Raw genomic sequence first — 17,500 nt, 5'->3', positions numbered from 1 at the left:
AGAAGCGGAGACAGCAACAAAGACACGAGCAACAGCAACAAAGACACGAGCACAGCAACAAAGACACGAGACAGCAACAAAGACACGAGCACAGCAACAAAGACACGAGACAGCAACAAAGACACGAGCAAACAGCAACAAAGACACGAGCACAGTTTCAGTTGCTCAAGGAGGCGTCACTGCGCTCGGATAAACCATATACGAGCACAGCCACGAGCAAACAGCAACAAAGACACGAGCACAGCAACAAAGACACGAGCAACAGCAACAAAGACACGAGCAACAGCAACAAAGACACGAGCACAGCAACAAAGACACGAGCAAACAGCAACAAAGACAGAGCACAGCAACAAAGACACGAGCAAACAGCAACAAAGACACGAGCAAACAGCAACAAAGACACGAGCACAGCAACAAAGACACGAGACAGCAACAAAGACACAAGCAAACAGCAACAAAGACACGAGCACAGCAACAAAGACACGAGCACAGCAACAAAGACACGAGCAACAGCAACAAAGACACGAGCACAGCAACAAAGACACGAGACAGCAACAAAGACACGAGCAAACAGCAACAAAGACACGAGCACAGCAACAAAGACACGAGCAAACAGCAACAAAGACACGAGACAGCAACAAAGACACGAGCAAACAGCAACAAAGACAGAGCACAGCAACAAAGACACGAGACAGCAACAAAGACACGAGCAAACAGCAACAAAGACACGAGCACAGCAACAAAGACACGTGCAAACAGCAACAAAGACAGAGCACAGCAACAAAGACACGAGCAAACAGCAACAAAGACACGAGACAGCAACAAAGACACGAGACAGCAACAAAGACACGAGCAAACAGCAACAAAGACAGAGCACAGCAACAAAGACACGAGCAAACAGCAACAAAGACACGAGACAGCAACAAAGACACGAGACAGCAACAAAGACACGAGCAAACAGCAACAAAGACACGAGACAGCAACAAAGACACGAGCACAGCAACAAAGACACGAGCAAACAGCAACAAAGACACGAGCAAACAGCAACAAAGACACGAGCAACTGAGGAAAAGTAGTGCACGACCCCAGGCGACAGGCATTTCCCAAAGGACGATGCCAACAACTTGTCAGCTGAAAAGTGAAAACACATTTTGACCCTGTGCACACAACCACCCTTCCACCAACGTCAAGTGAAGACACCCACACAAACGTCACCAGCGCTACAATGTAAACACCACGCCATCAGTCAATCGAATGAGACGACAAACCCGGATCCCGTGTGCAGCAAGTAATCAGCGCAAGTAAAAGATCCCATGGCAACAAAAGGACTGTTCCTGACAAAATTCTGCAGGAAGAAAAATCCACGATGACAGTCAAACAAATACGCTTGCAGACAAGAAAGAAAATGGTGGCACAGCACTGTGGCGATGTGCAGCCCGAATATCACAGACAAATCCTGTTGTGAAAGGAGAAAAAAAAGTAGTGCAATGCAAGGAAATGCAATGCAATAAATACAACACAATACACACACGGACAGGGACACTCAGAGAGGGGGGAGACAAAGAGGCAGACAGAGACAGAAGGTGACAGATGCAGAACGCGTGCCTCAAGCAGTCGACGAAGAAAAGAATGAAAAATGGTGCAGTTTGCTGTTTCAGTAACTTAATATTCTGACAATGCCTAGGTTACAACAACAAAAAATAAAAACAATGATGCAGACGACAACAACCTGTCTTCATGATTTATGCTACGTACATACGTTATATAGAAATTGGTGTGCGTCACTGAGACTGATACAAGCGCACGCGTGCCAGTGGGTGCAGTTGTGTCTGTGTGTGTGTGTGTGTGTGTGTTTCAACCACGAGCAGAAACACGTGCAAACCATCTGCCATGTGTGATACCAATAAACAAGACGTAGCTTTTGACAAATAACAGCAAGTTACTAACCTACTTTCTGCTGAAAGGTGATGATTTAATCGCCAGATTTTCTCGCATGTCTGCCTGTTTGTCTCATGTGCACGCGCACGTACACACACACACACACACACACACACACACACACACACACAAACTACACCCACTGGCACGCATCCCTGTAACCAATACGGCCGCTCTGCCTCTCACTCCTTCCAACACAAAGCACGAACGAACGCAGCAGTAATTAACTTCATAACAGAAGCACGATACACAATATACAACACGTTCAAACAAAAAACAAACAATAACAACACTAACGCCATGGCATCAAATTGCCCACTTTTCATGTCAAATCAAACACAAAACATCACCAGCTGCAAACCCTATAACCATGAAATCTCCATGAAATAAACGCAACAGGTGTGGACATTCTAATAAGGCGAACTATACGTTTAATTTTCTGCTGACTGTGTACTTTTCCTTTACTCCTCTCTCCAACACCCCCATCAAGCTCATAGCTACACATAAATGCATACGTACATCGTCTGAGTATAATTATTATTATATACACACATCCTCCTCCACAGATTCATTACTTAAACAATACATGTACATACACAATGTGGCAGAAAGAAGTTTTAAACAGGCAGAGAAAACATCAGGGGCAGACAGACAACCAGATAGAGAGAGAAAGAGAGACAGCAGAAACACGAGAAGTGAAACACGCACAGAAACACAGGGGTTGGTAGACCGGGTCTGTGTGTGTGTGTGTGTGTGTGTGTGTGTGTGTGTGTGTGTGTGTGCGTGTGCGCGCATGGCAGTGATGGCAATGTCGTAGGGTTTTACATCCTTGTTATTATTAAAATTTAAAACTGCACCGAAAAGACACTCGTGTTTTCCAGAAAAAAAGCTTCCTGTCACCAACATTCAGGAAGAAAAAGCTGTTCGGGGCAGCGTCTAATTTTATCAAACAAATTTCATATGGAAACCAAGGCAGTCATCAACCCCAAGTCGGTGAGGGTGGGAGGAGGTCTGCATTCAATCTGAGCTGTGAATACAACGTACACCTTAGTAATCGGCATCCACTGAAACGTTCATGTCCCACATTTCCCCCACCGTGCATTCAGCTCGACACGGAAATATCCCCAGTCACCTGTTCACCGTGTTGACACGGGTCGGTTGTTGCTCTTGATTAACCCTGCTATGCTGATGCAGTTATCTTTTTCAAGCAGTTTTAAACACACACACACACACACACACACATTATTCAGGATGTTATTAATCCTGTAACCACTTTCGTGATATGGAGAATACGAATCTAACTTCAAACAAGGAAAGAACAACAGGACAGTGTGCAAGGTTTTCCACTGAAAACGGATAGCTAAAAATAAAGTTTTAAACTTAACTAAACTTAAATTAATGAAAAACATACCAAACAACTTCAATTAATTCGATAACTTTACTCAAGTTTAATATTGATAAAGCCTTCCTAGATCCTGAAAGTAATCTGCAGAAGAAGCTGTTTTTAAAGTAAACATTTGTAAACTCTCTCTCTCTCCCTCTCTCTCTCTCACACACACACACACACACACACACACCACAGTACCTTTTTTCTTTATTTTATTAATAACTCGTGCACAATATTCTACACGACATAAATCTTCACGGCTTGACAACGCTGGATAAAACCGCTCCCCCTTCTTTCAACACGGACACGTACGAACCGAAAACCTCCAGAAGGAAGACAGCGGAACAACACCTTCACTGATCTGGCCCACTCATCAATCAGGCCCGGCGGTTTCATACCTGCCAACATAGATCTCCATTTCCCCCACTCCCGTCGTGAGTGCACGGCAAGCTGGTTTTTCAGCCCACCAACATACGCCACCATCCCCCACGAAAAAAATAAAATAGAATAAAATAAGAGAGAGAGAGAGGGTGGGTGGAGTTCAAAAAAAGAGAAGAAAGTACCGCCATCGGTGGCTGCTAAATAGGGCCAGTGAAGTTTCCGGTTCTGGGGGGTCATCGGGTTCGTTGACGAGGGAGTTCGATAAGTGTGTGTGTGTAGAGTGTGGGTGGTGGAGGTTGGGTTGTCTATGAATGATCGTATAATGCGACGTGGGGCGTCTGCCTCTGTCCACACACATAATCTGACAGACAGCAACAGAGGCATGACAGAGGCAAAGACAGAAAGGTAGAAAGAAAAAGACAGACATAAGCAGGCACATAGCTTCATGAAGGAAGAGAGAGAGAGAGGCAGAGACAGACAAACAGATAGAAAAACAGACAGCGTGAGACGAACGAACAGACAGACACACATATATACAGAAAGAGACATAGACAGTGAGGGTTAACAAAACTGGAACATGGAGAGACAATGCCTCAGTCAGTGAACTGGCTTTCATGGGCCCCACCACAACAGCCGACGGAAACCCCGCTCATGTGGACTGCCGTTTTGTGGGCAGGAAGAGCAGCGGAATCCCTTGGGGCGGCATGGACGCCGAAGGTCCATTTCCACATCGTCACAGCTGCCAGTTTTCCTTCTTTTTGATGTTGTTGTTGCTGCTGCTATTGTTGTTGCTGTTGCTGTTGTGTTTTAGAAGTTACTGAAGGTGACTGGTTGGCGGGTAAAGATACACACACACACACACACACACACACACACACACACAAATCCCTAAGAATAACGATCGAAGGGAGTTGATCGTGTTTATTTTGTATTCATGACCCAGTTCATGAATCCCTTTCTTCTCACGCACCCACACCAGAACCCTTTAGTCTTCCGTTCCGAAGTTTCAAACAAACAACTTGAACAGCCTACATCATAATTATTATGTTACTAACATAGGCAACTGGGACGTTTTGGTCGCAAAGAAACAGACAACGAGGATATTTATCATCCAGGACAGAAGAGCAAAAGTGTGTTTGTTTTTTGTTTTTTTTAGTGGTAATAAAGGCCTTTTTTCATTCTCCCCCTTTCCCTTATCAATTTTTTCTTCCGTTATTTCTTTCTGTTACCTACTGGCCTCCAGAAGACACACCCTGGGAAGCTCTCCAGTGACCCAAATTAATGATAGAGAGGAGAACGGGGGTGGGGAGAGATGGGGAGTGGAAGAAAAGGTTGAACAAGGGGAGATCAGCGAACTGCTGCAAACCACACCCATCGTCATCATGTTCTCTCGCTCTCTGGAGAATTGCTGGACGTTTCGGCACGAAGACACCGCTCCTGACAGCATGAAGGAGATCGGAAAACTCTATCTCTCTCTCTCTCCTCCCACCCACCCCCCTCCCTCCTCCTAATATTATTACAACTGGACTCCCCCTTCCCATCCTCTCGCCTCGTCCCTCGTATGTATGTCTGAGTCTCTCTCTCTCTCTCTCTTCTCCTTCTTCTTCTTCTTCCTCGTACCACTGTCCTCAGTTCAACTTGTTCACAATGAAGCTAATAAAAAGATTCGCACCAAAAAAGATAAATTTCATTTCTGACTGTATTGATCAGCGAAACAAATCTCTTTTTGTCCGTGGACTTAGTTGTCTGGTTCAACTGAAAATTTTTCAGCAGCATCTGATTAACGAAAAGAAAAATCGGTGGAAATAAGAGAGACAGACAGACAGACAGACAGACAACAGAAAGACAGATGGACAGACAACAGACAGACAACAGAAAGACAGATGGACAGACAACAGAGAGACAGACAACAGAAAGACAGATGGACAGACAACAGAAAGACAGACAGACAACAGAAAGACAGATGGACAGACAACAGAAAGACAGATGGACAGACAACAGAAAGACAGACAGACAACAGAAAGACAGATGGACAGACAACAGAAAGACAGACAGACAACAGAAAGAGATGGACAGACAACAGAAAGACGGACAGACAACAGAAAGACAGATGGACAGACAACAGAAAGACAGATGGACAGAGAGTCTGATTGGCTCAATCTGACAACCAGCCACCTCTTCAATCAACCAATCAGAAAAGATAGCCCCTGAGAACGATACTGATTGGCTGATCTTCGTTTATCTGACAATACAACTTTTCCTCTTTCATGCAATACAGATGAATAAAAGGGACGCAACTTCAACCCACTTCTGCTCAGCAGCGTTTCCCATCAAGTTGCGTGCATGTAAAGGAGGAGGTAGAGTAAAAACACCAACCAACCAACCAACCACGAAATATCCCCTTAGAAACGGTTTCAAAGCCGACAAACACTATTTCCCTTAACCATAAAACGAGAAAACAACAAAAGCAAAGCCAAACTGCTTTGAACAAAGATGAGTCCCTTGACTGCTAGGGCCGTAGTGTCAATGATGACGTCATCAAGACGGGAGATAACTCTGGAAAGCTGAAATTTCTCTCCCTCTCTCTTCTTTTTTTTAAATTAATTTATTTTTTTTCCTTCTTTATTCTAATCCGGTAAATATCTCCGAAACAATTTTTCCGTTTTTTGTCGATTGTCCTTGCTATTGATATACATCATGACTTGAAACACCACTTTCTATGAAACAATTTTTCCGTTTTTTGTCGATTGTCCTTGCTACTGATATATATCATGACTTGAAACACCACTTTCTACGAAACAATTTTTCCGTTTTTTTGTCGATTGTTCTTGTTATTAATATATATCGATCATGACTTGAAACACCACTTTCTCCCTTTGTAAGGGTTTTCTTTTTTTTTTTTTCTTTTTTTGTTTGTTGTTGTTTTCTTTCGTTTGTTTGTTTCTTTCTTTCTTTTTGCAGCTTTTCTAAAGAGGAATATTTCCAGACCGTTTTCTCAGTTTGGGGCTGAATGTTCTGGGTGTTAATCAAACTGATGACTTGAAACACCTCTTTCTTCTGTTGTTGTGTTTCCCTGACAGTCAAGGGGTCAGTGAACTACACACACAAAACAGAACAAAGCCACACTGCAGCGGACAAAGATGAACGAAGTGTGTGTGTGTGTGTGTGTGTGTGTGTGTGTGTGTGTGTAGAGGAGGAATGGAGCAGAGAATCATGACTGTGGGCCTCACCTGGTTTTCTCAGTGGGGCCCAGGTTGATGGGCTGAGAGTCCTTCGTCCCGTTCTGAAACACCACCACCACACGGTGAAGCAGCCTGGTCGGGGTAGGGATTTTTTTTTTTTTTTTCATTATAAACTTTATCATACTTTCAAACGCAAAAAAATGATAATAATAATATCGCATTAACAGGGGCCACTAATGAATGTAAGCGCATACGCTCTATCTCTCTCACAGATGCTCGCACAAGGACGCATACGTACATACAGACACACACAATGCACAATGCACGCACATTCGCTGACATACACGCACTCAAGACCGCAAACACACACACAAACTCTCTCTCTCTCTCATTTAAAATAAGCAAATCATCTCCGGATAAGTCAGCGAAACTACCAATGGGCTACAGAGTTTGGAAGGAAATTACAATTAATTCCTTTCTTTAGGGGTAAACGAAATCCTACTGTGCTATGAATAATGGAAACTCTAACTTACGTTTAAGGTTCGTCGACAAAACAACACACACACACACACACACACACACACACACACACACAGTTTATCTAAAACGGAACGACTTGGCACAGTGTCCGAGCGAGGAGAACCCCAGTTATCTCTATTTGATATGCGGCGCTGACTTCCAAGCGAACAACAGGGGTTTGTTCTCCATGGCACTTCCAGAACATCGTGGGCTGTCAGGAAGGAATGATGAATTTACTTCTCAGTATACTTCTCTCTCTCTCTCTCTCTCTCTCTCTCACACACACACACACACACACACACACACACAGCCTTTTTTGTTGTTGTTATTGCAGCTTTCATCACTGGTCGTTCAGAGAGAAAGAATGAGAGAGGGGGAGAGAGGGACAGGGTGGGGGGGGGAGGTTGGAGGCGCACGTTTGTGAGTGTGTGTCTGTGATAGAGAGAAACACACACGCACGCGCGCGCATGCACACACACACACACACACACACACACACACACACACAGAGGCAAAGAAAACAGGCAGACAAACAGGGCCCCAATGACCCACCATGCCTTCCACGTCATCTAACTGATCTGAAGGGTCGTCGTCAGAGGCAGCCGCATTCCGTTTGATGTCCAATGCCAGAAACTCCCGCACCTCGGGACTGAAACACAGCGACACCAAGACATCGTCATCGTCATAACAAAGTAAAATCATCATCATCACCATCACTCAAATTCTAGCACGAACAACCCAGATACTACCTTATTTCTCGTGATCTTCCAAAAGTCAACACCAATGCAATGAGAGAGAAAAAGAAGACTGACTGATTGATGGATTGAATCTTCAATGGGTAAAGAATTGGGCACAATAAAGGCCCATTAAACGACATAAATCACAGAAATGAATGAATAAATAAACTGATCAATGAATGAATAAAAAAAGACGGATGAGAAGAATAAATGGAATATTCCATTAACAATAACAAATTGATTAAATGGGCGCGCACGAGCGCGCACGCACACACACTCACAATTAACACAAGCAAACAAATACATACGCACACACTCACGCACATAAACACCCTCTCACACACACGCGCGCGCGCGCACTTGCATTTGTTCGTTTGCTAGCACGATCACACATGCATTCAACTTTTCTAATGAAGAAGAAACACGCAGACAGTAAACGAAACTGGGTTCCTATACGAAATTTAATTAATATGACAAATGTCAGTTTCATGACATGAAATCACGCCCCACACTTACAAAGGTGTACACTGACGGCAAAGGAAGCAGGCCAGAAGGCGTCACTAAAAATAGCCTGCAGGGGTTAACAAGCGTCACTAAAAATAGCCTGCAAGGGTTAACACTTCGCTCTGACACTGATTGCAGGTCTGGTGACCTTACTAAAGATAACTGGCGTGCAGGTGATAAACTGGCGTGCAGGTGATAAACTATCTCCCCCACAGCTTGGCTCAACTCTCCTTCTTCACAGTCACTTCCTTTCTGGACGCTCTACGGAAATGAATCTCTCTCTCTCTCTCTCTCTCTCTCTCTCTCTCTCTCTCTCTCTCTCTCACGTATGTCTCTCTCTTTTCGCTGGAAAACAGACAGACTGACAGAGAGACAGAGACAAACACACACACGGTCACGTAGAAATAAGAGAAAGCATACCAGTCCAATAATGAAAGTAACCCTTTACAGCCTCTACTTTTGTCATGGAAATAAAGACTCCCGTCCAACTCTAAACATTGAAAACAATGTACTAAGCAATCTGCCAATGGATCTACACTGAACAATGTTACCCCCATTTCGATGCAATCTAGCAACTGTCTCAGAAAGAAAGGCGAGGAAGACAGCTTTTTCTTATTTTCTTCTTCTTCTTCTTCTTCTTCTTATTATTATTATTACTGATTGTTGCAGTTGTTTGTTATCAAGTATAATCACATAATAAAATACGTTCACGTCACAGGCAAGTGGCATATTCCACTTGGCCTTGAAATTCTTCCTTGATTATCCTATACAATGTCAATCATTCTGACAGACATGGCTCTGGAGAAAGAAAGACAGAAAGAAAGAGAAGGGAAAAGACAGACAAAGGACACAAACAGTGAGAGTCAGAGTCAATTCACTGGCTGTTCGTGGCACAGTGAAGTCAGCAATCAACAACTGAAATAGATAGGTAAATAAATAAATAAATAAAAACAAAAACAAACAAACAAACAAATAAATAACCTCCACACCTTCTATACGACGCATGCGCCAAAACACGTGCCAACTTCCATGCGGTAATAATTGTTTAGTTCCAATTATTATGAGACGTCAATCGACTTCAGAGGAGTTAATCCAATGTCTGACATCCTTATTATGACAATAATTTGATTCACAAAGAACTGAGATTTCTTTTTTTAATACTGTCGTGGTCGTGACACAGTTCTACAACTATAATTATTACTTCCGTTCGTGTCACACAGCGGAAACGCTTTGTCTCCTCCGTTTGTCTGTCTGTCTGACACGCTGTGCCCCCGCATTCATCCTGTCTGCCGCTCAGAGCTGCTTCTCCCGGTGTGTTTGTGTGTGTGTGTGTGTGTGTGTGTGTGTGTGTGTGTGTGTTTGCGCGCGCGCGCGCTCCAACAAGTGTTGAAGCGCAAGCACGCGTGAATCTGTGCACGATTTCTGATCTCATCTCTCTGTATATATGTCTGCCTGCCCATAACACAATGTACCTGTTTCCTTACGACCTGCCAATGTCAGTGCCTCAGAATGACCTGGCTCCACATCCATCCCGTCCGCTCACTCAGACTCTCAATGATTTAATAAGAGTTCCCAAGAGTCAACTAAGGCGAAATTATAGATGTCGGATAACAGAGAAAAAAGCACTGAAACACTTGAAAAATATACTTTCTCTCTCTTAGTTTGTCTGTGTCCCTGCCTGCTCGCCAATGTCTGTATCTCTCTCTCTTCCTCCTCCTCCTCCCACACTGCCTCTCCTCTCACCCTCCCTCCTTATCTCTGCAACTCTCCCCTCTCTCCCATCCCCTGCTCCTTCAATCTCTGAACGCAGACAAAACATACCAATAATACCTGTAATAAATAAACTGCTGTCTGCAATAAACTGCAATGTCTCCGACCCCAAAACCATGACTCGCACATTTGACCCCCCCCCCCCCCCCCGTCCCCCCCCTCTCTCTCTCTCTCTCAATATCGCAAACACACACACACGCACACACACACACACACACCCTTCATCTCCTTCGCAACCTTCTGTTATATTCTGTGCAACATTACCGGCTTCGTCATCACACATAAAACTCCCGACGAGTTAAGCTCCAAGTTTGGAACAACCCATTCCCACTTCTTCCTCAACGTTTATAGTTAGAGAGCGTGTGAGTGTGCGTGCGTGCATGTATGTGTGTGCTCGCACGTGTGTGTGTGTGTGTGTGTGTGTGTGTGTGTGTGTGTGTGTGTGTTTATGAATATACAAATGCACAGATAGACAGACAGATAGATTAGATCTGCGTGTGCGTGCGTGTGTGTGTGTATGTGTGTGTGTGTGTGTGTGTGTGTGTATGAGCGCACGCACACACTTGTGTGTTGGAAGGGGGATGAGTCACTAACGGATACTGTCCAGCAAACACAATGGTTATGATTTCTTCAAGTCACTCATCGGATGTGGTTTTTATGGGTTAAAAACTGTTACAAGAATTTTCAGCGCGAAGCTTTCCCAACGGCAGTCCCTTTAACGGGCATTTTAACACTCTCCTGAGACCACTACAGCAGGGCAGCTGAAAGGTTTCAAAGTTTGTATCTTTCTCTGGTTGTTTGTCTTGTCTAATGCCCTCTTACTCTCTCTGAAGACTGATGATATTAATATTAGAATCACACACACACACATACACACACACACACACACACGATCTATTATTAACTAGAAAGCAACGATTTTAGTGCCCCCCACCCCTCCCCCTTCTGACACATACAGCAAAAACAAAAAATTCGAAAAAACAACAATATCTACAAGGCACAAAGAACAAGGGTGCCAAAATAAACCCAAAACAACAACAGTTTAGATTAGAAAGGACATTAATTCCATTTATCGTCATTCACCGAAACTACGTGATCCGAGAGGTGCGCCATTATTTTTTCAGCACAGTCACGTGCAAAATGACCCTGCCGATCAACAAAGCTCTAACTAAGCAATCACGGCTTAGTTATCAGATCATCGATCTGATAAACGTCATCAGACCTCACCCTCACATTCGGCTCGCCCTGCTCAAGTTAATCTCGTAATTACAAGCAGAAAAATTGGGCGGCCACACGCACAAGCAAAATGTCACAGCATTGAGTCCTCCAGAGATGAACTTCAGCTGTCAGGGAAATCGATATATTTGTATACGTATTTGCCGGTTTTCATCATCAATAGACAGTTAGGAAGCTGAGAGTGTTGATTTTACGGGATAGCCAAGAAGACGTGCTTATTTTACAAACAGTACAAATGCCACCTGACGTGTTGTGAAGGAGAAATGCCGGTGTTTTCAAAGACGCTGTATGCATGTTACAGAAGCACTGGTGGACTTTGCACATTTGTTTTTCCCTCTCCACCAGCAAAATGCTAATTTCCTGACTGAAGTCTTTCCTTTGCTGAAGCGCTGCGGAAATTATTCTCTTTCCACCAGCATTCTGTGTGTGCATGCGTGCCTGCGTTTGTGTGTGTGTGTGTGTGTGTGTGTGTGTGCGTGCGTGCATGTGCGTGTGTGTTGTGTGCGAGCGCACTACCGCGTGTGTGTGTGTGCATGCGTGTGCGCGCGTGTGTGATTGAGTTCATTTTATATCTGACCATATTCTTTTCAACATCTCTTGGTTTTGTTTGTTTGTTTGTTTGTTTGTTTTTTGTCACAAAAGATTTCTCTGTGTGAAATTCGGGCTCCTCTCCGCAGGGAGAGCGCGTCGCTACACTGAGAGCGCCCCCCCATCACTCCACTGATTGATTGATTGATTGATTGATTGATAGGGATACATACAGCACCTACCCTCGGTCGGAGACCAAGCTCTAAGCGCTTTACAAACACGGGGTCATTTGCACAACAGGCTGCCTACCTGGGTAGAGCCGACTGACGGCTGCCACAGGGCGCTCATCATTCGTTTCCTGCGTCATTCAATCAGATTTCAGGCACGCACACATACACACTCAGACAGAAATCTAAGTTTATTTACCCCGCCATGTAGGCAGCCATACTCCGTTTTCGGGGGTGTGCATGCTGGGTATGTTCTTGTTTCCATAACCCACCGAACGCTGACATGGATTACAGGATCTTTAATGTGCGTATTTGATCTTCTGCGTGCGTGTACACACGAATGGGGTTCAGGCACAAGCAGGTCTGCACATATGTTGATCTGGGAGATCGGAAAAATATCCACCCTTTACCCACCAGGCGCCGTCACCGAGAGTCGAAACTGGGACCCTCAGATTGAAAGACCAACGCTTTGACCATTCGGCTACTGTGCCCGTCAATATCGACAAAATGTCTTCATATCGCCAAAACTGAACACAAAATATCGTTTAGAATAAATAATGTCACTGCAATACATTGTGTAAACTTCATTATAAATAAGATGTACAAAGAACATGCAGCCTATCCCTCTCCAAGTTCAGCTCGTTCAATACATGAAGCATCTGCGGTATTTGCTTATCGAAAGAAGCGGTAACAATCTCACTGTTATTTACATTTTCGATCACATGCTGGTTGCTTGTCGTTTTACATTCAGTTTTTATTTCCCCTCGGGCCATTATGATACAGGGAAATCGCCTTCTCTACTGAGGTCCTGTGTGTGTGTGTGTGTGTGTGTGTGTGTGTGTGTGTGTGTGTGTGTGTGTGTGTGTGTGTGTGTCTTACACGTTCGCACTTATCATCAACAACGAAAAAATAAACCAGTTTGTGCAACGGCAGCAACAGATTTGTTAAAAGCAGAACTCGGAACTATTTTGTTAGTAACTTGTTTGCAAAAGTTTACTTGTTTGAAAATAAAAACTGAAACAACAATATTCAACGTTCGCAGACACGAACTGGAATCTAAAACCTGACAATATGTCAAGTGTAATAATAACCCGCATGATAAAACTCCAACTCTTATCCTCACTGTCCAGCGTCACCACGTCTAAGTGTGCCGAGGAGTCAGCCCACCGATTGGCCACAATGTCAGGTTTATCCCTCCATCAATTAGCCTGCTTGGGCCACATGCCACTGAAGTCCACAGACTCCTGGCGGGAGAGTGTTATCCAAGGACGACTGGCTCGGGAACTGTTACAATAGAGGGATCAGCTCTTGGGTGACTGCCAGGAACCGGCATTAATTATATATGGCTAAAGTTCAAGGGCAATGGCGTTTTGTTTGTATTGCGTGTTGTGGGATAAGTTGATCTACTCGAAGAATGACAGGTATGGATGTAGACTGAACAAAATGTAATGACGATGCATGACTCTCTCGGTCTCTCTCACTCTCTGTCTCTCTCATGCACATGTATTTCTAAAACACGCATAAAACACACATATACACAGACACGCATGCACACACAGACACACTCACTTAGCCCCGCCATCCCCCCACCACACACACACACACACACACACACACACACACACACACACAAACCCACACACCCCTCACCAGTTGCTGTCATTATTGTTATTGGCATCAGCCAGGTCCGCGGCAGTGCCTCCCCCCGAGGTGACCGACTCCCCGGACCCCGAGGACGTGGAGGCTCTGTCCAGTTCCGGCACCAGGAAGAAGTCCACGTCACTGTCACCGTTGGCCGCGGCAGGGGTCTGGGACTCCGACCCCGGAACCGTCTGCAGTTTCTCACCGTTGCTCTTAACCTTCCCCTTCTTGCTGAGGTCTCGGATCATGCTGAGGGACCGTTTGCACCGTCGCAACATGATGATGTACCAGTGTTTTCAGGCCCCGTGCTGATCCTCTATCTTCACAAGCTGTTCCGAAGCTTTGGAGTGTGACGGCGTCAGGATGTGAAGAAGCCAACTTTTTTTTCTTTTACCACAGCACCGTTTTCACACCCATGATTATGATCGTTTGATGAGTGTTAACGAGTGTGGACTTCTTTCCGTTTCAAATGATTCCAGACGCAGCAGTCACAGTTCAAGAAGAAAGGCTGGCACGCGGTGATTTTTTATGGCGCCATTATCCCCCGAGTCTATGAGATGAAAACTAAAACTGTTTCTCCTGAAATGGCGTCAGACACAGAAAAGATAACAGTGAAAAACTGACCCACCTTCAAAACAACATGTCAAACAATTCGAGTTTTAAAGAAATTTGTGTTATCCACATCTATAACTGATATTAGCTTCCCAAACTGCGAACTTTGGAAAGCACGTACTTGTTCAGACTACCAGTCTTGCGATCCTACTGTCTCGAATAACACAGCGCTGCATGATTATAAACCGTGCCCATGTCTTTTTTCCAGTCCCTACGTATGTTACCGCGCCGATTATGAACAGAATAACGTCAAAGGAACACCCACACCGTGACGATAATCATCAACAACACCAGGCGATGGCGGCGACTAATTAACTCGTTAAACCAGTTGTTTTGCTTTTGCACGAGATACATTACTCAAAATAAATCCTCAATATCAAAACGTGTTATATGAAGGCTGGGTGCAGCATTCGGAAAATCAGTGCAAACTGCTGCAATGGAACTAAGCAATAAGAAACACTGGCTGATGTTGATATCAGAGCCTTTAAGTCCTACCACGCACAGCGAACTATGAGGACTACAAACAGATTCGGGGCCACACTGTTTCTGTGGGCAGTGACAGATTCCAGACGATATACTACCCGACTGTCTGATAAGACGTGAAACAGAAAACAGCTTTCGCGGACAGCTTGTACAGCTACTATGCACATAAAACAATCACACCACTGTGTGTGTGTGTGTGTGTGTGTGTGTGAGTTACTAACTCACACCGCAATCATTTCTTTGTTCCTTGTTCTTGCCGGCTTTTGTTGTTACATCGGTGTTGTTTTTCGCACAGCAGTTCCGCGCATACACAAAAATAACCCTTTCTGGTAAAAGCATCAGTTGAAGAGAAAAGTGCCTTTTCGTTGCCTTTTCTGATAACCTTTACACCTTTCAGCTGTACGTCCGTCCAGCTGCTGTGCGTACAGGGAAAAGCCGAACCGGACCACAGGGAACGAACACCACTGACAGACAAAGTGAATTAACTGTGGTCTGTGTGTGCTGTCAACAAGTTCAGGTTGTTCAGTGCAACACTTGGCACACTGACAACACACGATCTGGTGACCACCATGGCACCTGGAAAGGAGGGGGGTTGGGTGGGGTGGGGGTAGGGGGTTGGTGGGGGGGGGGGAGAGAGAGAGAGAGAGAAGTTCGCGGTGTGTTAATTTCCCTGGGCACCGGGGGTCAATAAAATCAAGTCGGCCCACCGTTCACCCATTGATCTAAAAACTAAAAATAGAGATCAGTGCCTGTTCACCGTGCCACCCTCACCCCTTCTCCACCAACCAACCCCCCAATTCCTTGACCACACACACCTGTCAGTTGAACCTGTAGCCCGAGGCACCAAGAACTGGCTGACTGAACAGAACCACTGACTGAATGAACGAGCGAAAAGATTCTGCGGCACGCCGACCATTCATAAGTAAGCATACATCGTTACCAATGAAGTATACCGATGACTACTTTGTTGGGGGGTAATAAGGGTGCGCACACCCACCCACCCACAATCATGCACACACACACACACACACACACACACACACACACACACTGGCATACACCCACACACATAACTTCAAACCCAACGGAAAACGAACTCAGAGGAAAGAAAGTCATGCGGTGCTATATTCAGCGAAAGCAACAACCAAAGGGATCTTTACAACAACTCGGTAACAACACATTAATGGTATACACAATCCAACATGGTTTTTCCCCGATTACAAATCGCTACTAAGCTTAGTTAACTTCCTACTAGTACTTCCTCGTTTTCAGTCAGAATCCGCCATATCGCTGATAGCACAGGAAATGGCTCTTCTTCTCGCATCAGTCAACTATCAGTCACCACGTACACTACAACATGATAGAGGCGAAAACAGACTTCTGGGAATGCAGTGGTAAGCTACATGACGTAAACGCCGCCGGTTCGAATATCTCCTATGTTACGTCATCACGGATACAAAAGTAATCGTTGCGGTTTAACCATGGGCAAAAACCAATAAGCGTTGTAGCTTTCAAAATGGGATAAGTGTCACTGTGATACTGTCTGACTCCACTCCTCTCACACAACCGGTAAATACTATCACAGTAAAGGATCGTCACTTGTATGTCTCACCAAACTGAACAAACCGGCACATGACGAAGACCGCACACTGTGTATTTATAAACGGAACCCTCATCCACAATGTCCGAACACTGTCAAGTCTGGTCAAGCACAGCTACCGTCTAACTGAAAACCTGCACCGAAAGTCGCACAAAGAGGAACGATTTCTGTTCTTACTGATCTGACGTATTGTGCTTTAATTTTTTTCTGTCCCCCCCCCCCCCCACCCACCCCTAAATCCCTGTCCCCCATCACCTAAGACACTGCGATATTCTTCCGTCTTCCTGGGACTTTTAAAAGACACACTATAACTGATTCCTTTTATTCTGCTATCATTCGCTGTTACTATCAACGACTTTTTTTTAGACACCATAAACATTTATACTTTATCAACTCTTTTCTCCTATTTCCTCATACAACAGTAATTCTAGAGACACCGTTTATTCATTTGGTTGAAATATATTTTTGTTCAAGATTTTTTTTCTTTCACAATATCAGTTTATGGAAATTTTAAGACACCTTTTATTCCTATGATTGTTCTTCAGTCCCAACCTGGTAACATCATACTCGTAGACCACTGGCCATTAAAAAAAAAAAACATAAATAGATCCAAGATTCAAACAATAAAGGATTAAAACCACCACATTTTTCAGTTCACTCACGTTAACGTTATGAGCTTGATTACACTAAACACTTCTGAAAGATTTCACACAGCGACTCTGCTCGGCTTCTGTCTCACCTCCTCATCTGCAAGT

General features: G+C 44.5%; 1 protein-coding gene across 8 annotated transcripts in view; it reads right to left on the bottom strand.

Moving 5' to 3' along the window:
- LOC143279658 (serine/threonine-protein kinase Sgk2-like) overlaps positions 1-17,500 on the bottom strand; it is a 249,841-nt gene that overhangs the window by 29,606 nt on the left and 202,735 nt on the right. For 7 of the 8 annotated variants that reach the window (XM_076583693.1, XM_076583695.1, XM_076583696.1 and 4 more), the window contains 2 exons: positions 7,960-8,056; positions 6,937-6,989 (listed from right to left, as the gene is read on the bottom strand). In XM_076583693.1, the coding sequence (XP_076439808.1) occupies positions 6,937-6,989; positions 7,960-8,056 (150 nt within the window). Of the gene's footprint in view, positions 1-6,936; positions 6,990-7,959; positions 8,057-14,059; positions 14,821-17,500 lie in introns of those variants that run through there. The other variant, XM_076583697.1, reaches the window with a different exon arrangement.

The sequence above is a fragment of the Babylonia areolata genome, chromosome 3 (genome assembly GCF_041734735.1).
Source record: "Babylonia areolata isolate BAREFJ2019XMU chromosome 3, ASM4173473v1, whole genome shotgun sequence".
Taxonomy (NCBI): Eukaryota; Metazoa; Mollusca; class Gastropoda; order Neogastropoda; family Buccinidae; genus Babylonia; species Babylonia areolata.
This window is presented reverse-complemented; position numbering and strand designations above follow the sequence as displayed.